The 23,419-nt window shown below is 45.6% G+C and overlaps 1 protein-coding gene across 1 annotated transcript in view; it reads right to left on the minus strand.

The window, feature by feature from the left end:
• The window catches only part of LOC104835325, a 35,734-nt gene extending 12,527 nt beyond the window's left edge, over positions 1-23,207 (minus strand). Inside the window, exons 1-8 of the mRNA XM_010573260.1 lie at positions 23,060-23,207; positions 17,593-17,752; positions 15,797-15,930; positions 14,598-14,830; positions 7,213-7,449; positions 5,726-5,785; positions 5,327-5,341; positions 4,224-4,440 (exon numbers count right to left, since the gene is read on the minus strand). Of these exons, the coding sequence (XP_010571562.1) occupies positions 4,224-4,440; positions 5,327-5,341; positions 5,726-5,785; positions 7,213-7,449; positions 14,598-14,830; positions 15,797-15,930; positions 17,593-17,752; positions 23,060-23,207 (1,204 nt within the window). The remainder of the gene's footprint in view (positions 1-4,223; positions 4,441-5,326; positions 5,342-5,725; positions 5,786-7,212; positions 7,450-14,597; positions 14,831-15,796; positions 15,931-17,592; positions 17,753-23,059) is intronic.
• Between the last annotated feature and the right edge of the window lie 212 nt (positions 23,208-23,419).

Here is a 23,419-nt window from a genome sequence, read left to right on the forward strand (position 1 = left end):
AAAACCCAGGCATTGATTTTCGCACCAGTGCTGATCCGTAAATATCTTCATTTAATTTACTATGAAAATCAGCTTTAAATACCCTTATTATTAAACAAAATAAGCAGCCTACTGAGGCACCTGATGCCAGTAGGATTACACCCATCCTGAAAGTCAAACAAGGCTACACCAGTAAGGGCTGTGGTGAAATGGGTCTTGACTCACAAGGAGGGAGGCAGCTGCTGGGGTTGGACCATAGATCAGCAGTCAGCAAGCAAACAGTGCCCAGGTAGGAAGTTACAGCTGTTAAAGCAAGATTTTTTACTTCTATTTAAATGGAAAATGTATTCCCTATTGGTCCCTCTTTTAGATCATTCTAATAAAATCTTAAAAGAAGCCTTAAGCCTATCCTAGAAGAATAGGAGAAGACTCTCCCCAAATGAAGCTTTGAGATGGAGACTTCCATGAAAGCAAGGCAAAGCAACAATTGCCCAGTGATGTCTGAAGAAAATGACAGGAAAGAGGCTTTTGGATGGAAAAGCTTCCCTTGATGTCCAAAGCCTCCAGGAGCCTGCCAGAGCGCACGCCCCGAGGTGATGCTGGTCTGGGGTGCTCCCCATGCTGGACCATGGGACCTTGTGTCCCCTCTGGCCTTCAGCTCTGCCACGGTCCCCTTGCTCTCCATGGGAGAAAAGGGCAGATCCATAATGCAGCCACCTCCAAAAATGAATGCATGTTCTCCTACAAAACAAGACTTCTTATTTTATCACAGGTTTTATGTTAAATACGCTGAAAGAATAAGAACAGCCAGACAGCCCCCGTTGCTCCTCCTAATTGTTATCAAGACATGTAACGTACAGGGAGCTGCTGCAATCTTTCTTATTCAATTTACAGGCAAAATGGGTGCGTGTTACCAATGGTAACAGAATGAGGCTCTTCACCTGCCCTCCAACTCTCACCCCATTTATGGCTTCATCTTATACAATAGTTCACAAAAACAGCACAAAAGGTGCCACGCGTGAGTATCTAGCGAAGAAGCAGTGAAGGCACGCTCACTTCAAACCAGAGTCCCACACTTGACCTTAATCAATTCAGCTGATATCCCTGCACTCTGAGAGAGGAAAAAAAATCCACTCTCTGTCTCTCCACTGTCCCCCCAAACCATCTGTTAAAAACAATAAATAAAATAAACTATGAAAAGATAGCTTAAAATCTGTAGTCCCAACCGGAGGTAAGAAACCCAACCCATGACCATGCTGCTACGTGCATGATGGTGCCAGTGCATCCCTACGGTCCTCAATTTAGTTCTGTGATGCTCACAGAGGCGGCTGTGTGATGAGAGGGGCAGGAGAGGAGCCCAGCGGCTCTGTGCTGGAGAGACATCCATGTGCCGAATCTGCCCGAGGTGCCCTTCTGCAGGGGCCGTGAAGATGGCCCCCCTGTCACGAGCTTCATCTCTGGTCTCTCAGTATAAATGGAAGTCACATGTTGCATATAGACAAGAAGATCAGAAGTGACATTGTGGGGAAGGCATTTGCATAGTTTACAGTGAAAATGCACATTCTAAAAATCCCATCAGACTAATTCTTCCCTTAAGGTACAGGCAGCGATTCCCCCTGAAGACAGAGGGGTATGTAGTGGAAGGTAACCCTTAGGATTTTTTGGTTATGTTTCATCATTTTTGGTTCTTCTGTCAGGATCCATCAGCAACTGTTGAAAAAGGTATTCACGCAGGATCTAAAAACAAAGACCCCTGTAGCCAAGGGACATACACCCGAGCTGTCTAACAAAGCTAAAACCGAGATCAGAGAGGTTCTGATGTTTAAAACTCATCATGAAATGATGGCACCATCCCAAAAGACAGTAAAGGGCTCCTTGGTATAAGAAGCAAAGCCGGTTTAAGAAAGCTAAGCAAAATGTTTTGAAAAAGTATCAGTATGGGAATGACTTGGGGCACTGCGTTTCCAACTTTGAGTAAGAGATCCACAACCAAAGAAGGGGGGGGGGGGGGAATCACAGCTCCTTTGTGCTTATTATAGCAGGAAAAATATGTATTAATACTACGATTGCTTCAATTTACTCATGTGAATATTTTGAGAGTAAAGCTAGCTGAACCTTTTTGTCAAAATTTATTTCCAACAGAGTACGTTACTTCTTTGAAGCCAAAATGTTTCATGGAAACATATTGATTTCAACAAAAGTTTTCAAGGGAAAGCTTCTGAGGTCCAGGCTAGACTCTCTCGTTACCTCTGGAGAGAAAGAGATTGAAAACCTGACCTTTTCACATCCTTTCCAAAATTGGGCATTTGATTATAATTCCCTTTCACAAAAGCATTACAAAGTTTGGGGTTTGTTCCAACGAGGAATGACAATAAATTTGAAACCTCAAAAACCGTCATGAGATGGAATAGATGTGCCCTGACCAGCAGCACTGGTCAAGTTGATAGAGAATATTTGACCTCAAAGGATAAAGATGTGTAAAGACTGAGAAGCGAGATTTTCTTTACTTTAGACCGCAATAATATTTGCTATGCTTCGTGACCTCTCCGACTGCATTTTGTAACACCCCCCCACCTCCTCCGAGCTTGCAGCCCACCGGTGAAGGAGCAGAGATGTAGGGCAGCCATTGAAGGATGGATGATCAAACTCCTACTGAAAATGCCCTGGAGATAAGTTAAGTTAGTTTTCAAATAGGCTGTTGGCATCCAAAGTCTCACGGCTCTATCAAGTAGCCCATTTCTATCTGAATAGCTCTACTTGATATGCAGGATGTCACTGTGAAAAAATGTCCAAAAGGTGAGTTAACTTGTAGGGCACAGCTACTTTGTGCCAAGACCATATGGCTTTAGTGCATAAGAAAATGAAAAGCTTCAGGGAAGGAGGGACTGGATGACTCAAGAATTTGTAATAGGAGCTGGACACTTTCTATTCTAGGTCATTATTTGGGATCAGACCAGCAATCAGAGCTTTAACCGTTACACTGACACTCCGTGTAAAGTGTCTCCTGCTTACTAGAGCTGGGATCGTACAGGCTGAGACTTTTTGGTTAGGATGTTCTCTGAGGAGGCTCAGGATGGTATCAAAACCAGAACTGAACCATTCCTCTCCCTTTCCTCAGGAAGTTGACTGAGACTGGGTGATAGAAATACATCTGCAGGGGCTGGTTTTGCTGGAGAATATCGTTTCCAATGGCCTGATCCCTTTCTGAAGTCAGAGTGGAAATAAATACTGGTGACTTTATCCAAATGGGAATGTGAAAATTTCCTGGGTAAAGCTCCGTCTTCAGAGGCAATGAAGCACTGAACTCAGAAGAAGGCTCAGCTGTAATCTCACAAAAGGAATTACAAAATGAGTAACACTTCCTTTCTTTTCTCATTAAAATTATATTTCTAGTTTTCTTTTTCCCCTTTACAATTGCAGTTTAGCACGACTCTAGGGGGAAATTCAATTTTATGTTACATTTTCTGTTTTTACTGCTAAAATAGAAGTGGCTTCTAGAAGATTTTTACCTCTTATTTGGGATTTTAGTTACTCTGTCTATTAGTATTTCGTTCCTATGTCTGACCTTGCATGCACGTTTGAAAGAACTATAGTCGAGGGTTTAAAAAATGACTTTGCATCAATTTGAGGGCACAATGAGAGCTTTAGGCTGACAATACCTCTACCTTGGTTTGGGGTTTTGTCTTCACAGTCCAGACATTAGGTATGGAAGAGGTGCCAGGGAGGGGGTACGTGCTAATGAGTTCGTAGACCATGTCTGTCATGCGTCTTTAGTGAAGCCCGAGGTGCCTTGGCTGCTGCATGATTTACTCGGAGGAACACCATCTCTTTTTGTTCAATACAGGTTATACAGATCTCATTTGCGAGAGGTGGCCCTTCTCTGTCCCTGTCAGTCATGGCTCACTGCTGTGTTTCCTTCGGGCACTCTTGGCAAGGAATTTTGTTTGGATCACTTTGCCTCTCTGGTTGAGTTTATATTGATAAATAACTCTCGCAGATGATGTGATATTGATGACTGTTTGCTGAGACAATGCTGACAACCAGCCTGGACAGGAGAAGCTTTGTGACCAGGGCATGTATTTGCTGCTTGAAAATCCTTTGCTCTAACTTATTCCCCATCAGGGCTGGATGGAAGATAATTGCACTGCAGAGAAAGGGTCAGGTCTGAACAAGGAAAGCAGCCCGTTACAGCACTCAGCGCTGGCTTACGTACAGCAGGACCTGCGGGTCAGTCCTGTGCTTACCTTTGAGGCTGAGCTCACACACCACCGCTTCTGCCTTTGCAAGGACCAGATCCACAACGGCTACTTTAGCACCGGCTTCTCCCAGGGCATGAGCAAAGGCTCTTCCAATTCCCTGCCCTCCGCCTGTGACGTAAGCCACCTTGCCATCCAAACGCAGACGGTCAAGGATGCGGCACCTGTTATAACCCCAGAAGACGTCATCCTTCACCACTTCTTTCTAAAATAAAAACAAATATGCATTGCACAATAAGGTGCAAAGCTCAGTAAGTGATAGCTCTGAAGGACTCTGCCTGTGAGAATGAGGTGGGAGCACGAACAGGGATCCATGTCTTCCTGGCTCATTATTTAATACAAAAGGTATGACTAATTCAAGCCAAAAAGCACCCATATCCCTACAGATAGGAGTCTCAATAGAAGCACTAAGGTGGAAGATGATGGAGCAGAAGGGCTGTGGTTTGGGGAGATGCACCGACCACTCCACTTACATGAGAGTAGGGTATGGCATTTCCCGACCCGGCTTCCCATGGGAGAAGGGTCAGGTACCATGTCTTAGAAGATGACTGATTAAGTCTTCCAGTTATTTCCCCCTCAGGGCCCAATCCTGCTGTCAGGCTCAGTTGGCTCCAGGAAGGCACGGAGGCTAAGAACAAGTTTCCAAAGGCAGGATTTGGCTCAAGCGGAGTGCAATCAAAATATCTTCACAAGGCTGGTGCGCAAATAAAGGTATCAGCCAATAACTTAAACCAAGCTGTCATCTGATCAGCTGCCATACATCATTTCCCCCTGACTGGAATCAAAATGGAAAATACAAGATGTTTAAAATATTGAGTTTGAAATGCCAGGAATTACCAGTGGGTGTAGCTTTGGGAGCACTCAGAAACTGCAAAACAATCAGGACATTTGGGACTGGATTTACTGCGTTAAGCCATTACGATTCCAGATGGGAATTTCATTACAGCTGGATGATGCCCACAACATAAAATGGAGAAAGATAAAAACACCGTCTTTTCCACAGGACAAGCAAAATCTAAGGCCGTGAAAATACTCAGCTCGGAGACCATAGGAGGGCATCATGTGCTGCCTTTGAGCAAAAAAAGAGCTACTTCAGAAACACTGCACTGGTTTATTATGGCTGGACCCCGGCTCCATCTGCCCACGCTCCCCTGAAGTGAGGACCGAAGAGCACCGGGCACAGACACCCAGTGAGCAGCACGCCAGCCGCTCCAGGGATTTATCATGGCACCAGCATGACTGATCCAAAAGATTTTGCAAGGAATCAGCATTTAATAGCTTTAGTGTAACCCTGGACTAGTGAGGCTAATATGTGCCAAGCCCTATGCTGGTAAGTCCATGCTGCACAGTGCCATGGCATGACAGAATGTGAGCTGGGGCTCTCCCCACCAAACCCCTGGAAATTATTTTTGTCATTGTGCTCAGCAGAGTCAAAATTTTCCCAGAAGTGCTCACAGAGAGGTAACACACACCTTGGATTCAATCACTGCATCTGGAAGTGCATGGCTCCTTCGAACGATGCTCAGTCCATTCTGCACAGGTAAAATTATCTGCAAATATAATGCATACACACACACAGTTCTCAACTGCTCGGTACCTGGTTTTCTATCACCCAAATTCCGCTGACATGAAGGATAGTCCTTCCTTCCTTAGGTCAAAGTAGCTCTTCTCTTACTCCTATTCTTTAGCTGACATTCCTTCCAACACAAATATGTCAGGCATTTGTATTTGCTGACATTCCTCTTCCAAACTCATGGCTTCCAAAAATGCCAGGAAAAAAAATGCAGTTTTGTCACTCCGTTTTCTAAATCGGTGCCAGCTGCTGAGGTTTCTGGGTTTCCACTGCCTGGCTACTGCTGTCATGAGGATATTCCAGTCTTACTCTTGGAGCTCAGCACACCACAATAGCAACACTTCAGTGTTCTTCAGCGTTTGCCAGAACATCTGCACCCATAGACGAACGTCAGTGGGTTTTGCCACCTACCTTCTCTGATACCATTATCACACTTTAGTGAAAGCTGCAGTCGGTGTTGGAGATTCAACACCTATATCAGACTATTAGAATATTAGATAGGAAACCACATGCTATCTACATGCATTGAATGGCTAACAGTAAGATTCAGGGCATGGAAAATTGTCATTAATCTTGCCCTCTCCTAGAAAGAAAAGCTGTCGCTCCTGGTACATTAGCTGGTAGTTGTGTTGATGATAGAACAGCACAGAATCCCAGGAGGCACCTCCAGAGACCACCTCACCTGCAGATAGACAAGGACCTTAAGGCTACGAGGCGCACACCAAAACGTGAACCTCACCCCCCGGGGGCCGTGGGGAGCAGTGGTGGGGAGCGGGGTGGGTGGGACGGAGGTGGCAGACCTCACCTCTCCCACCGTGGGACCAGCCTTACGGTGCCGAAGGGCAGGCAGGGATCCGGCCATCCTCGGTGGCTCCCCCAGGCATGGCAGCCCCTCGGCCACCCCGGTGCAGCCACGGCACGGCGTCCCTGGGGTAGCATCATTCATGCCTACTGCTAAAGCCCTGGAGGAGAAGTGTATAATTTTGCCTCTAGAACCACAGCATATTGTTTATGCACCCTATTACTTTTTTTTTTTTTTTTTTTTTTGTCCTGCTGAAGTAGGACTTTATTGACTCCTGTTGTGCTGGTGATGCCCTACAGCCTGCAGAGCCTTTAAAGCAGAGCGGCGGTTCCTTGGCTGTGCTGTGGAGCTGATTAGTCACTCTTAAGTGCTCCACTTTTATCTTGCCTTTAACGCTCTATGTGGCGTAGACAGAGAGTAGGGACCATTTCTGAATATAGAAACTCATACATAGAGCTCAAGTGAGGTGAATTATAATAAAATTTGAGTTCATTTTAGGTCCTCTAGATAATGGCACCAACAAAAGAAACATTTTAAAGAGTACTTTGCAAAATCCATAGCTACAGTACGACAGGCACCTTAACCAATTGCATTGCACTAACCTGCTCAACACGAGGATCTGAATTAATCACTGTATTTAATTTTCTGACAGCTAGTACATTTTCATCAGATATGTTCTCCAGGTAGACTTGTCCTTTCATGAGTGTATTCTCTACACAGATCACTGCATCCATTCTCAGCAAGTGGTTATCCATGACAAAGCTGTAGTAGTTAACAGCGTTCCTTTGATCAGCATCAATAAAGACTATATCAAAGTGCTCATCCTCAGCATGTAATGCCTGGAAAAAAATTATGTTGGAGAAAACACTAATTATTTACCTGGAAACTTAAAGTCTTGTCATTAAAATGTTCTTTATATAAAATCTAAACCGGAGGGAATCCTGTTCTTTTAAGGTAACATTGCTAGAATTACTTGGGGAGATCTTGGGAGTTTTCCATGCTTTGCAAACAATTCTTCAGCAATGCTGGTGCCCAAAACTCTGAAACTCTCCAAGAAAATCAGGCTATAAAAGAGGATGGCTCATCCCAACTTGTGGTGTTGAGAGTGACAGCAGAAACATCTGCATACCTAGAGTCAAAGCGAATTAATCCATCAGGGTGAGGGAGAGGACTGGCATCAAACCCTGCAGCTGAGGTGCTGCAATATGTTATCTCTTCTCAAAAGAGTAACTATTAACAAATTGAAGAGTGGCAATTATATCAGTCTGGGAAAAAGAGGTATAAGGCTGATCCTGGGAATTGCAAACTAGTAAGTCCCACTTTAGTAGCAGGAAAATGGTTGAAATCCCAATTAATAATAGAATTATAAAGCACATAAAAGAACAGGTCATGATAGAGATAAAGCAGTGCAGCTCCTATGAAGGAAAATGATGTTTCTTTAATCTAAAAAAATGCTTTGGATGGCTCAGCAACAGAGAGGATAAAAGAGAACTGGCTGCTATCATCTAATTGGATTTTCAGAAATGTGGCACACCTTCTCTCCAAGCAGGCTGCTGATGATAATGTATAAAAGTGTTGATGGATGACCAGATGGGAGCCTTTACAGCCTTCTCCTGTGGCAGTTAATGCACTCGCTGCCCAAGAGGCTGCTATGGAATATTTCAGATTCCATCTGGGACTATTTAACTGCATCTGTGTGCGTTGCAATGAAACAACGGCTCATCCACCTATCTCGGCAAGCAGAAATGCTTTCAAGTCTTGGCATTTCGAGCGAAAAGAGAAACAATTATGTTTTCCAGAACTCACTGTTTCTACCACAACTTTTAACAGTACTTCTTGCGTCCAGATTTCCCTTTTGTGTTTGGAGACATTGTGCACAATGAGTGATGAGCGATCCCCTGAGATGTACGAGAGAAAGCATCAACAACAAATGGCAACAGAATGTGAAAAACTAATTTGTTTTCGGGAATGAGGTTGATGGCTCCCAAACAGAGATTTCAGGAGCCTTTCTGAAGCAGGGAGTGCGTCATTCAGATGAGGAAATAGCAGGAAGTGGATCACTGAAGCTCTGAATTACTCTATTGTGCAAACTGGTGTCATTGTGAGCTCGTTAGTGGTTAAGAAATTAAGCCTGCCTGAGAGCCTGGATAGTCACACTTAATTGCAGATGCTTGATAGCACAGGAGCTCTGCCAAAAGCATTCATGAGTCCACATTTTGGACACCTTTTGATACTACACTATAATGAAAGAAGACCTTAAGGCCAAATATCTGCTGGTTTATAATAAACGTAGCAGAAACTGGGACATCTGGTTTCCTGGGATTCATCTTTTCATTTCATGACCAGTAAGAAACTTTTGCCCTGGTTCCCTCTTGAGCTGTATTGGGGGAAAGCAGCAGGAATATTTTTGCTACTGTGGAAGGGCATCTTTGCAACTCGGCCAGTCTGTCCAATGTAGATACTTTAGGAAGGGTCAGAAGATGAAAGCTGGGAGCGGGAGTCCATCAGGAAGAGAGATTAGAGGTCTCATTCCCCAGAGAGAAGAGCCAAAGCCGAATTCAAGTAATTATCATGACTTATCACTACTTTCTGACTTGTAACCTTCCCGGGCAGAGGAGGTGGGGGACAGACATTCAGAAGCAGATGTGGCCATCTCTGAACATATGTTACTACTGCTCCGTGGTATGGCTCCCTAATGAAAAAGAATCTCACTTTTATGCATTGACTTCATTAGGTCCATATGGAGTTGTGTAGCTCTTTGGATATTAGCTGGACTTCTCATTTCAGCCCTCTTTCTGTACTGCCTACCTGCTGACAGCTTGTAGCCTTCTTATCTATCTTCTGATACAGATAAACCACCTTTTAACTTCACAGCTTTCATCCCAGGAGGGTGCCTGTGTTGTATGTGTACCCAGCACACGCCTGTCTTGTCCTTGCACTGCCCGGGTGTGCAAGGCCGCCGTTTGGAAGGCATTTCTCTTCTGCCAGTTCATCAAGTCCTGAACGGCCAGCCACGAAGGTCACCTAGGCACCTTTCATTTCTTCTAGATACTTAGTACCAGGCACCTATATGGAAATGCCTGCATCACTGCCTCAGAGTTCGTACCTGGACCCTGCCATTTGAGCTTCTTGTTTCCACAGCTTCAAGATTGCTGTTGGGTTTTCCCTATTTAGCTGGAAACAGCTCCAGGCGTATAAGGGGAATCCATGAAATTCCATGAAGCAGCTTTGCCTCCAGAGCAGCCTCTACACAAGAGGATAACAGCCACGGGAATGGGAAAGTGCTCCATCTCCTTGAGTTCCTTGGCTAGCAGAGAGTGGGTCACCCAGACATGTGGTCACCATGGCCTGGGTACCACACTGGAGAAGGTTTCCTCCCTGCCACCACCTGCAGCTGAACCAAGACTGCCAGAAAGAAAAAATGTCGCTCTACTGGCAGCTCTGACTGTGGAGCTGAACACTGGAAATATCAGTGCAGTGGTGGAGAGGAGAACTCGGGGCTGTCCCTCTCAAAATGGATGAGGGGGTTAAGAGGAGCGATTGACCACCCTTGTCCTCCCAAAGTAGACTTCGGTCAGGCCCTGCCTAGGACCTCACAGCACGTTGGAGATGCCTTTGTCCCTCGCTAGGAGAGAGGCAGAGCCCAAACCTCTCCAACTGTGAGGAAAGCTGAGATCCAGAAGGAAATAATCTGCCTGAAAAATATCCCGCTGAAACTAATTTCCTGAATGTTTACAGTGCAATCCCTGCTCCTTGCTACAGAGGCATCATAGACGGTAACAGATGGCAACAAGAAGTGTCTTAATTCAGAGCAAACTTGGCTAAAATTAATGCTTTTGCTTACAGTGAGTCATTAACTTCCTTTTGGATTAAAAAAAGAAAAAAAAAAAACTTGTAGCACTGCATTCCATAGAGGAGATGCATTGAAAACGAGCATAAGAAAGGGCACAGCAGCACTGTTGACGGATACAGCAAAAGATCAGGGAGAGGACATCCCGAATGAAAACATGAATGAGTCTTCTGCCAAAGCTCAGAGAACACCTGATTGGAGTCCTGATCAGAGACAACACTCTCTCATAAGGCACATACAAACTCAGTCGGAAAAAAAATGACTGTCCAGTTCCTTTGATATGGATCATACAGTCAGCATATTTGTAATAAAGATGTACTCAAAACTTATTACCTTCCCTATGCCTTGTTCTTGACCTAAATGTAATAGCAATCCATCCTTAGGGTACACAGAATACATGAAAAAGTACAGCTTCCTTTTAAAACACCATTAGAATATTTTACTGTATGTGGACATACACTCTTGTTACTCCTAAATGCTATTCTATTGAGTACAGTTTATATTCACCGGCAAAGCTAAATCTCTAGGGAAGCTAGAGAGGGAATGCAATTTCTAGTAATAACAGCTCACAACAGTGAATACTATCCACTTATCCCCACAATTTCCAGCTATTTTGGACTCCTTTCTGAATTAACCTTTCATATCAAAAGGAGCAATTCTGCACACTAGAGACTCCGACACAATTTCATGCATAATTTATTCACTCAGTTCAACATTAAACGCAGAGTCCTTGACTTTGTCAAGGTGGATTCTGTTGGCAGACTTCACAAGCAGCAAAACAGGAGAAATGAGATCTGCAGCTCAACCTCTTCACCTATTCTGTCTGGTAAAAGGAGGGAAAAAAGAAAAAAGAAAACCCCGACATGCTTACACAATGCCCTGCAATCAGCAGAATCTGCTGCAAACAAGGTGTTATTTTTTGTGTTGCATTTTCGATTTTAAAATGGAAGGATCAAAATCATGGATGGGAATAATTTCCTGGTAGTTTGCATTCCCTCCAAACTCAATCCTGCATCCATTGTTCAACCGAAAGTCCACGGGAATTAAAGGAAGCGCTTTGTGCAGGATCAGGCCTCTTGCTCACAGCTGATGTATGGCAAGGCACATTATCCAGGCACAGCACGACAGAGTTTAGACTTAAGGAGCTTGTTGGGAAAGGTTTTTAAATGCTGGCCCAGCACATGTTGAAGAGGTAGCTAAATCCCACTGAAAGCACCTGTATCAGAGCCTGAACCCAAGGAAAGGCTCCCCCTCAGTCCACGTTTCAAAATATTACGTAAAAATTACTGAGGTCATTGGGCACAGAGGCTTGTGCCACGGTGGATGTGAGCTACGTGTTTTGATGGGGACCTAGCTCGGCAGCGTCTGTCCCTCACGGGTGGGAAAGGTGGATTTTTTGCATCATGCTCTCAGGTATGAAAAATGAACCCCACCGTCTACCTGAGCTGGGTGGCCCCTGTCTGGTATTTATCACCCTTTGACAGCTCAAAATCCCAGATGTTTTGCAGCTGGCTTTGATCTGGGACAGGAGACGGGGAATCTGGCCGACTCTGCCAATGCTGTGCGGTAATGCAAAGGAGCAGCAAGAGGCTTCAGAAAGCCCGGTCGAGGTGCCGCTACGGACCGATGAGCTGCCTTTGCACTGCCCTCCGCTCGCTCACGGCCCTGATGTGCCGCGGTTGTAGGTGCAAGAGCCAGAGCCGCGTGGGCGCTGCAAAGGCCCCGCTGTCTGAGGCACGCTGGCACAGATGTGCCGCATCCTTGTGGCAACTGCTGCAACATCTGGCAGCTTTCTTTGTAAAGGGCATTGAGGCCAGATGTGGACGCAGGACTGGACACATCCTGCAGCACTTGGATGGTAGCCTCTACCCAAGGCTAGGATGTAACTCTTGGGTGGACTAGTTTTACACCAGAAGTGAGAGTACATCGTATACCTTCTGGCATTTTGGACTTTCTGAATCATAGCTTCATGCAGCAGAAAAGGACTTCCCTGCCAGGTAGTGTTATTTATATATCATATTACATTTTTTGTGCTTTGAAAGAGTCGGTGCAGCAAGGCAAATCCTCTGCTCCCAGGAGCTCGCACTGCTGCAAAAATTTGAGAAGCAGCAGATAAGCAGAAGTCCTGCCCTATTGCACTCAGCCTGGAAGCAAAATTCAGCCACAGTCACCACAGCAAGAAAGCTGCAGCAAACACCTCCAAAGAGCACATGGCAGGTGACCTTCTCTGCCCTCTAATTTCTCTAAAGGAACAAGAACGAGACCTGAGGCTGCGGACAGCATAGACAACAAAGGCAATCCTTGCCAGAGCTTGTTCCAGCTCTCCTGAATCTCATGATGCTTTTCAACAACTGTTAGCCAGCTCTGCTCTAGACCAGCCTCCCTGCAGACGGTGGGGGACAGAAACACCGTTGTTCTCCACCTCCTCCATGAAGCTGAGCTCAGCTCTGCCATCCCTGGCCCATCTCCCGCCTGTGACTGCCTCGTCCTCCTGCCTTTCAGCATGCCCATGTGGCAGTGGAGGAAGCCTGCTTGATCTCCAGCTTAAACTGGTTTTCTCTAGGAGGGAAAAGGCAGCACACTGTCCCCAGCCTGAGCGTCTTCCATGCAATCCAGGTGTGCTCCCACATGGCTGCCCCACACCAGCCGCGTAAACCTCAATGAGCCCGAAACGCAAAGGCACCAGAGAGACCAAATGCGTTGTTTCATCATTTACAGCCACGGTGGATTAAGACCTGTAGGACAATCCTGATTGTCCTGGTACCAATGACCAAATTCCTGCCAGGTTGAGCAACTAAAGTTCAGAGCCCAGTGCAGAAATCCTGCACAGAGGTGTCCCCAGTGCTGGGATCTCTCCTGCCGAACACGAGCATCTCCGCTCCCATCCGCTCCAAGAGCTATTTGAAGCCCTGAGTACTTGCAGAACTGGGGTCAGGATGTTACTTCGCGTTGCAATCGGAGGATATAAAATCAATTGCAACATTCCGTTTTAAGGATTTAATTTTCATGTCTTTGCTCCCTTCTTTAATCTCTACACAGCATGTACTCTGCCTGCCTCTAGATATTTTAATTCAGTCACAGTAAGTCAGTTGCACAGAATGGGCACTAGAGAGCAACAGCAATTCAATTAATTTCACACTCACTGCGGGGAGCTGGGATTTTAAATGCTGCACATTGCAGGTGATCTGTAACGTTTCGTTTATTCATATACTTGGCAAAGCTCTTTGTTCCTTTCTTATCAAACTTGGAGGTCATGAAAGCCAGAGGTCAGAAAGCTCCTGGCCATTTCATTTAGAAACAAATATGGTACCTGTTAATGCAAATAAGGTTACAATCAAGCTCACACTGACACATCCAGATTGAAAATGGAGTGGAATCAAATCAAATTGGTTTGCATTAATAATAGAAAGGCTATATATTTAATGAACCCGGCATGGGCATCACCTGTTAGCGTGCTGGACCTGCAGCAATGTCCTGGAGATCCATAAACTGGAATTAAATGTGAAACTCCTCTAGCTGCTGGCAATCATAAGCTTTTCTCTTTCTTGGGACAAAGTCACGAGTCAGAATGAAACAAATACAGCTAACAGATTTGCTTGTCTGAAGCTTATCATGTTGCTCTGGAAGTGAGAAACTTGGGGTCTAATTGTCTGCAGTGTTTTCAGTGGGGGAAAATAGTGAGAGGTTGTGGTTGGATTACAAACTTCTTCAGGACTTTCCCACTTCTTGTGAACATTGGGAGCAAGCTGTCCTACTCAAGAGGTGGCTCAGCAGGGCACAGATACACTCTTCCAGCTTGTTATATTTGGAATTAGAGACCCTGAAACAAAGCCCACCCACATCAAGTAAAACTCTGCCATTGAAGCCTAATGACCTACAGTTAGAGCTGGTGATTCCTCTGATCAAAAAGCTGCGGTATTTTAGTTAAAAAGGAGAAAAAGTATCTTGTGTGACAGAACTGTCCCATCATACATTGTCACGAATAAGAAATAACTCCAGTGCAAGAGTGTGTTCACATATTTGCAAGCAAACTAGGGTCGTCATCCAGCATTTTGCAGGGAGGATGTAGGACCTGCCCGAAATTCTTTAATCTGCTCTGCACAAGAGCTCCCAAAATCCCCTTCCAACTGACTTTACCTCCAAAGTGTCTGCCATTGGTCCCACTCGCATGCTTATCTTTTTGCCATCTGAAGAATAATCAAATGCTTCTTGGCTGTTCGCTCCGAGATACGGCACTTCTGTACATGCAAAGATTTTGCCATCATCTGGCAATTCTTCTGCAATAGCAAGGATACTGCAACCTTTAAGCTTGCCAATTAATAAAATCTTCCTGGCTCTGATCATATGGACAAACATCCTAAAAATTTGGCCTGTTGAAAGACAAGAATGAAAATTTAAAAATAAAACTATAGGAAAGACTGTACCCTGTTCACAATGAAAATTAGATGTACATTTTAAGTGATCACTAAAAAAAAAAATCTAATCTTAAAACACTTTCAAATAAAGATTTAACAACAGAATCTGACAAAATTTCATCTAAAATGCAGCTAAAAGACAACAGAATAAAGGGACTGGTTTTAAATGTAGAACCTTTATCATCAATGCTGCTATTGTTCAAGTGCTTGTTAAATAGTGCTTGAAATATTGCATATTTTAACATTCCCCCCATATGAAAATGGCTTTAAGATGTCTCCATATTCTTTCTGGAACCCAGTTAAAAAAAAACCACTACATTACCTTGCATTTGCTCTTAGAGTCATTATCCCTAGACAGCACCATCATTTAAGAAATTTATCATCAGTGGTGTCCTTTGAACAATGTATTAGTGTAATACATTATAAGAGTACTTCACTGTGATGATATATTACTCAAAAGATGGGAACATCTGGGAAGAATGAATCTGGGAATAGATTTAGTGTAATAGGCTTTATATGGGGATACAAGCCTGGGTATTGCTACTTGAAAAGGTGCAGGTGCTTGGCCATGGGCCACCTGCACCGCAAAAGCACGTAAACCCCTAGCAGACACCACCAAACCCAAACCAACATGATTTTTCCCTTCCTTCCCCTTCCCGTGAGGACAATGATCTCTTTGCTGCTCTCTAAGGGATGGGGCTGGCACTGTGAATTACAGCACTCACCAACGTGTGCGTGGGGACAAGGGCATGGGAGGTGGGGGACAAGGAAAATTCATGCGAAAGGAAGATCACAGCCTACAGGAGGTTCTTATCTTTCTCCTTAAGTAATTTTCCAGGTTTTCTGAACATTTCCATGGCATTCATCCTTTCCCCACTCAAGGCGGAGTAGAGGATGATGAACTTCAGTGATAACCTTTACACCAATCTGGTGTCATTTTATCCTCTTGGTTGACCAACTTGCCGTTCAAAGAGCCAAAGGCATGTTCTTCCTGCAGCCTAACTCTGGTTTCAGTTCCTCCAGCGTCCCCCGGGCCACGGTCAGGTGATGATTTTCTGGAAAAAGAAAGAAATTTCGACATTATGGTAACAACCAAAATCTGAATATCCTGCATAAAAAACAGCAACCAAGAGGGAACTCCTGGAAAAGGTTCATCTGTGCGTAAGCATGAAAAATTAGCCCAGAAGAGTTATAAATATCCCTAAATTACAGTCCTAAGAGGACCCGGCTTGGCAATAGGCTTGTCTCAGTGCTGGCAGCCACTCCAGCCATAGGGGCTTGCGAAGAAGGGGTTGTGGGACCGAAGGAAAGCGTTCCCCACTGCTCGACCCCAAATCTTCCCCATTTCCAGTTGGTCCCAGACAGGTGTCTGTCTATCTACTGGTTTGGAGTAAATGGCTCCAGCTGCCCTGGCCAGGTTTCGTTCAGCTCTAGGGTGGCGGGGGGGGGTTCAGCCAAAATAGTGTTTCATTGCAGAGTAGGGGAAAAGATGTAAAATGTAAAATTTTTCACAAACCAGGCAAAAAATGGTTTTCCTCACTAACTGCTGAGAAAAGCAAGGTATCTCCAGATGCTATTTCACAGAAGCCAGGCCTGTGATGTCTCTGGATGAAGTGAGATGCTACCTATTACAAAGAGAAGGAAACAGATGACGGGAAGAAGTCCATAGCCTCCAGACAGATTAGATTACCCTATCTGAAGAAAGTAACCACCAGAAATGGCTGGTGATACTTCTGCGGGCCAGAATTTAGAGCCATTTGAGCTTTTTTTTTTCCCCCAGCTCCCCCTACCACTCCTCAGTAAAATGAGAAAGAATTCATAACCCGTGTCAGCCACACTCAGATAATCCAAGACTTAAAGAGTAGAACATTTCATATAACCTCTTTTCTGCCCCTCACAAATGCTTTAACAACTTTAATAAGATAATGTATAGCTATTATCGTACAGCAAGCGTAAGTCAAACAACTATCAGCTATTATTTCAGCAACAGAACGAACACTCAGCGTTCCTGTAATCCACAGCCTGGAACAGTTTACACATTGTCAATTTTAGACAGAACTGGCTTTTTCCACATATCAAAATGTACACTGATAAATGGGAATTGTTTAGCAGACCCCACATGGCTGGGTAATATACTGTAGCTCAAAAAAGAATAATGAGGGTATCAGTTGGACTTCTGAATTAATGATACCTTAAATTAGTTTAATTAATTAGTTTAGTTACTAGAGTAATTTAGTTAGCAGATTAATTAATGTTTGTTGAGCGCTTGGAGATAAAAGCTGCATATAAAGGCTGTTATTACAGGGTGGATCCAGAGGTGCAGGCTTTCTTCATTCTTTATTTATCTCAGCACCAATTTGACCCAGGGGCTCATTCTTTGAGCCTTTCAGCGGGCACTGCGTGGAGGCTGGCTTGCTGGTTTTTTACAGGATATGGTCCAACACAGATATTGCCATAGTCAATAGTCAATTGGTAGAATATCTTCCAAAATTTAGAGTTAGGACTTTTTGTTCTCACCTTGTCTCCTTGAGGCCATAGGCACACACGGACGGACACACGTCCATGCACACTTTGCTATATATTTGGGTGCAGTTAACTCTCATTCTTCTTCCTTCCACTGTCCCCCATGTTTATGGCATATTCTGAACAGAAAAATCTAAGAACATACTCATAAAATCACAGGAAAAAAGCAGAAGGTTACAAAGGAGTACCCGTACCTCTTTGAAGTTGCCATTGCATCCAGGTAAGGGTCTAGTCCAAGAGCAACATCAAGAGCTTTCTGTAAGTAATTCTTGAGCTGTTCAGGAACACGAGAGTCATTGAGGGCTATTTCTTTGGCTTTGAGAAGATTCTCAGCAATGAGTCCAGCCGGGGTTTCTGAAACGGAAAATAAAAGGAAGAACAATGATTTTGTAACTGCTCAAATCAGCAGAAGAGGAATTTAGACTGCAAAAAAAAAGTGGGTGGTTTTTTTTTTTTGATACAAAATATAGGTTTTTGAAGGACTATGAAAACAATCATGGAAATGTTATCAAACTGGAAAAATATTATACTTCTAATTCATTGTTGTTGCATGCATTCTCCTTTTTTTTCCCCTCATAAGAATATTTCAAAACCATGAACTTTCACTTTTGAAGCTCCGAGACAAACATTGGACACCAAACAACTGCATACGAAACCCACTCCCCTCTAGGTAGCTTTTTCCTTGGAAAAAACCAAAGCGCTTCTCAAACTGCTCTTGCAAAACCAGGCAAATCCTCTCAGGCCAGGACACGCAGGCACCGGGTCTAGCTTTGTAAAAAGGAGGATCACCACTGCCTGCGTGCCAACGGGGTGCACGTGTGCCCCCGACACATGTCCGTGCCATGGAGGCTGTTGTGCACAGAGTCTGCAGAGCAACCCATGATGCTCATGGCAAAAATACAATTACACCTGCCTTAAGGCAGCCAAACTGACAAACACTCCAATGAAAAATTATTGTCCCAAATCCATGATGGCATAAAATCAAATATACTCTTCAACTAATGATTTCAAGCAGGTGATGTAGCAATCACCCTGGCAAGAACGCAGCCTCCTAACCCTTCTTCTGCCTCCAACCTGCCACAACAGCTCATGGTGGCGATGCACCATCCTGAACTCTGTTTCTGAAGTCACAAAAACTATGCTTGAACCCATCAGCACCACATGGCAAATCTCCCAACACCTTATCACAAGCCGGACCCTGCCAAAAGCTGATTATTCGGGTAAAGAGAAATAGCTTTGCACAACACAACAACATGTCAGCGTTTCAAAGGCTGTGGAAACATCTCCAGGATCACGATCGCCCTGCCCTGGGGGCAAAAGCAATGCTGCCCATGGCACTGTACTTGCCCTGAGACCCCAGAAAACCCATATGGCAGCAATGCAACGATGGACCTCAGGAAGCTATAGCCCCACAGAGCGAGACATGGTTCAGAAAAACTCCCCCACTCCTCAAGTGTAAGAGCACGTGCTGGGTTATGAAAGCACTGGCGAGACCAGATTTCAGAGGCACGGGGCAAGTAGGCTGTGTGTATAACTGGGGTGGAGCAGATTGCCCCTGGCAGGATTTTATTCCCTATGATAGAAAAGCTGCAGACAACTAAGTGAAGCGGGTGAAAAGAGAACATGCTTCCTCCGGAGGACCGGCCTGGACCAGCCCAGCAGCCGTGGGGCAAAGTCCTGTCCCTGTGAAACTGCTGTTGCTGCAGGCACCATGTCCCCATCCCAGGACGGGTTTCTGGTGCGGTCTTGGACGCTGCAGAAGTCATCCAGCCGCCCCACGGCCTACTGGCCCAGCTTCAGTGTAAAGCCACCGAAGACATCTGAGCATCACCTCGTATAGCTAACTCCTCCATAGCCCACTGTTGAGAAAGACTGTATGAAGGCAAATGCAACAGCATGTTTTAGGAATAGCTTTTAATCAGAAGATCATTAAAGGATCAGAGTGCAAAGTGGAGATACGTATGTGCCTCTGACTTCTCTGTTCTCCATTTCTTCCCTACCTACTTAAAATGCCACCGTGGATATATTCCCCAAACACCGGGTTTTATGGGTGTTCTAACACAGCCTTGGCTGTGGCCTGGCGTCAGCTTCTAGCCAAGCGGTAGCACAACAGGCGGGTATTTGGGTTTTTAATGTCTTCTCTGTCTGAGCATTTCAAGGGATAAATCTGAGATGGATACACCAAGCAACGACGCAGGACGTGAGAATAGTCAAGTCTCCTCATCGTGGACGTGACCACTTTGAGTGTCTCTTTCCACACCCCCCAGCACACCAAGACGAATGGAGGTACAGCAGACCACCCCACCACCAAAAGAGCACCAGGGCTTCCAGTTGCTGAGGTCCGCTCCTTCCCCTGGTGCCAAGGGGCACCATATGTATAAACTCATGTCTTTGGGAACAGGGAAAGGTCCAAACCTCCCAAAAGGTCTGCTTCTCAGAGCAGCGTTTCTCAGCTTTCTGTAGCTACTAAGATGACAGCTCTGTTGCTTTTTGAGATAACTTCACTGATTTTCATTATCCAAATTACAAAAAAATATGAAAGAAGACAAGGAACGTAAAATATATGTGCATTTTATGTGGGAACTGCCAGCCTGGACCAGACTTAGAAGTCACCTAAACAGCACCATGCTCGTGGCAGTAGCCCAGCCTGACGTATGAGGAAGGCAGATTTAGACCACATATAGCAGCCCCTGATTTACATCTCATGCCAATCTCTCGCCATCAGGGGAGGCTTATTTCTCTTTCGGCAGTTTTATAATTAATTGCAAGTGCAGGAATAACCACCCCCTTCCCAGACCATCCTAGTTTGTTGAGCTCAGCCTAGCTACGCGCGTGAAGACACCTTGGGTTTTTGCAGCATTTTCACCACCACGTGAGCGAGCATCTCCGGGCTCCCGCTGTACGGCTGCAGGGTGCTGGAGATTGGGATCTGCTCATCCGCCCTGCCAAGCGCTCTGAGGCTTTTTGTTCATTTATGGGAAAAAACATGGTTTTAATCCATGTTGCATTTTAGTAATCATCATGTTATGCTTCTGGATGAGTAACAGACAAGGATTCCCTGTCACTCAAGGGGGAGGAAAACAAGATTTACCTCCAGCTGTTTTGTAACCTGTGTTATAACACCAACTGCAAGTACCAAGAAGTGCTACCGGGGAGAGAGAGCATGCAGTGCATGCCAAGATCAACTCTACAGCTAAGATTATACAATCTTCTCAGGAAGCGCTGAATTTTTTGCAGCCTGATGATGCTTTGGGCCAACAGCAGAGGTCAGAATTGTCTTCATTTATGCAAGCACCCGACAAGTCGGAGCAGAGCTCAGGGCTGGCTGCCCAGCCCGGCCAGGCTGTGCTAAAAGCTCTGAGCACTAAGGTGAGCGAAAATTTATATAAATGCTTTTTTTTTTTTTAACGTTACTCCAGGAAAACTGCTTCATTTTCAGTGCATAGTTTTGCACTACCCCAGCAAAGCTGCTGGACCATATTAAGCACTAAACTAAATTGCCTGGTTGCCTCCCCACGGCTCTCTCTATGCACGGACATCTCTCTCCCTTTCCCATTTAATTGTGCATCATCTTTCTTCATGCATACAAGGAAAAAAAAAGGAGAAAAAGTGAACTCACTCAGAGGAGGAAAATGCTGCCAGGTGCAAAGCGGAGGAGTTCAAACCCTACCATGAAAGAGCAGGAAAAGGCTGCTTTAAGCCTCCAGCAGCTTCATAAAAAAGATAAGTTGGCAGTTATTAAAATGGACCACAGATGCCAGCAGGACTGTTCCCAGCATCTTCCTCGGTAGGTGCAGAGAGCACCGTCAGCCTGTTTTACAAGGAAGCTGAATTACACACTGCAACTTCTCCTTTTTCCAGAATCAGGCACTTCTGGTTCAAGCCAGGATGAGTCAGGATTGCAGGTGGGGGCTCTGTGTGGGGCATATTAGCATCCCCTGAGCAGGCAGGCAATGCAGTGCCACGGAGGGACATGCTGCTCCAGAAGCGAAATTAAACTCTGCAGCTTGGGTTTAGATGGCACTTTTTTGGGGGGGCGAGCTCAGCCAGGAAAGGGGAGGACACTGTACAGTTTGCAGGGGGCTGCCCAGGAGAAGGCATGGAGACAAGCGCACAAGAAGGCAGTCTGCATTTCGCAAAAACAAAGCAAAGATGCCACAGCCAAAGATGCAGAACCAGATCTTCGGTTCCCATTTTTGGGGCTATCCTCACTTCACCTTCCAGCCTCTAAATCTATTTCACAGCCCCAGCAATGACTTCTAGAAGAGCTCCCCTTCCCAGCCAGGGCAGAGCACTGAACCTGATCCACTGGAACACCATGCTGCCAGACAGCTCAGTGCTCAGGTGCCGAGCGCTTTGGCAGGAGCTGCTCGGTGCTAAACACTTGGAAATCCAGTCTGATAAGATCATCCCAAACAGTTCCAGCCACCATATTCACCAAGGCACCGCAGGCGTTGACAACAGCTTATCACAACACTCACCACTAACTTCATCTTATTGTGTAAATACACCTCAGCCATTGCTTTTTACCAGGCACTCCTGTTTATGGAAACCACAATGCAATGCTCGAGCTATTTCCTTACCCCACCAGAACCCTGCACACAAAACTTCAGCCTCTTTAGAGACCGTATGTTACTGCTCGACCGAAATACGTTAACCCCAGCACGGGCCAAACCCAACTGCCTGGCCATTAAACATTGCCGGGTTCAGCTGAATTTATCAGCTTGGCCTCAGCATCGGTAGTGCCAGAGCCTGCAGCAAAGACAGCAGCGACAGCAAGGGGAGAGGTAGCAGCTTTGGGGTGGAGCGGGAGCACGAGGAAGAGGAGGGGGAGGAAGCAGCCGGGGTGGGGAAGCTGCCGCTCGTGGCAGGAACCAGGGTGCTAAACTCTGCCTGAACTTCAGGGAAAGGTGAGGAAAACACACGCCAGCCAACACATTTTCTATGGGCTTTATTGCTGGAAAAGAAATAGAAAAGCTGGATGCTCCCCAGCACTCCTTTGCTTGCATTAGGGAGGCTCTGGAGTCACTGGCAGAGAGTATGCAAAGCATACGTTTATTTTCATACATAATAAAGGACGCTGTCTGTGGCAGGAATAAGCGGCACCCACTGACAGTTGGATCCAAAGCCCAAGGCAGTTGAGGGGAGTCTTTCGATAGCTTCAATGGGCTTTAGATCAGGCTGTGAGAGAAAAAGTCTCCCCATTCTGAGAAGCCCCAATTCCCACACACAGCTGTCGATTTTAGAAAACAGCCAAAAAAGGCAGCAAACATCTCACTCTGTGTGCCACACCAGGCACACATGGCTATCACAGAATGCACCGAGGCAAGGTTAAAGCTGCAGAAAAATATATTTATAAAACAAGCATCCCAATCCATCAGAAATCATTCACAGCCAAACTTCTCTTGGCACTGCGAGTGTCCGCCTTCCCACCCATCCCTTTCTCCTGGGAGCATCCTCCTCCCTCCACTTCAGGTTCCTGCAGACCCATCTCCCCTGCTCAGCCTCAAACTCCTCTCCCCAGTAAACCCTTCCTCTGCTCCTTTGTCCCAAGCCACAGAGCCTGTAGGTCACATCTCTGCAGGGCAGCGGGGGACCCAGGACTGGGACATCACCCGGTGTCCCCTCCTGTCACCACCACCTTCTCCTGGAGCTCCTCACCCCACATAGGGAGTTTTACCTGCAGGATTATGCATGTTGCTTCTTGTCCCTCAGCCTCGGAGGATGCCGCTGTGGGTTTGCTGCCTCTGCAGAGCAGCACGTCAGTGCTCAGGTGTCCGTCGAGGGGACGGGCTTCTCCACCCACCATCGTCTGGCAAAGCCCCAGCCCTGGGGAAAGGCTGCGCAGGGAGGATGGCCCCGGGCTGGGGCTGCACCCGCTCCAGCTGCACATACCTGCCCTCACCCAGAGCACGGGCAGCGGGTGAGATCCAACAGCATCTGACATGAAAAAAGAATTAAAAACAAACAATAAAGTCGACTTTCAATGCCTTCGCTTTACATAAGAGCGATGTTCAAATC

Source organism: Haliaeetus leucocephalus, unplaced genomic scaffold (genome assembly GCF_000737465.1).
Source record: "Haliaeetus leucocephalus isolate CR32 unplaced genomic scaffold, Haliaeetus_leucocephalus-4.0 Scaffold2, whole genome shotgun sequence".
In the NCBI taxonomy this organism is placed as follows: Eukaryota; Metazoa; Chordata; class Aves; order Accipitriformes; family Accipitridae; genus Haliaeetus; species Haliaeetus leucocephalus.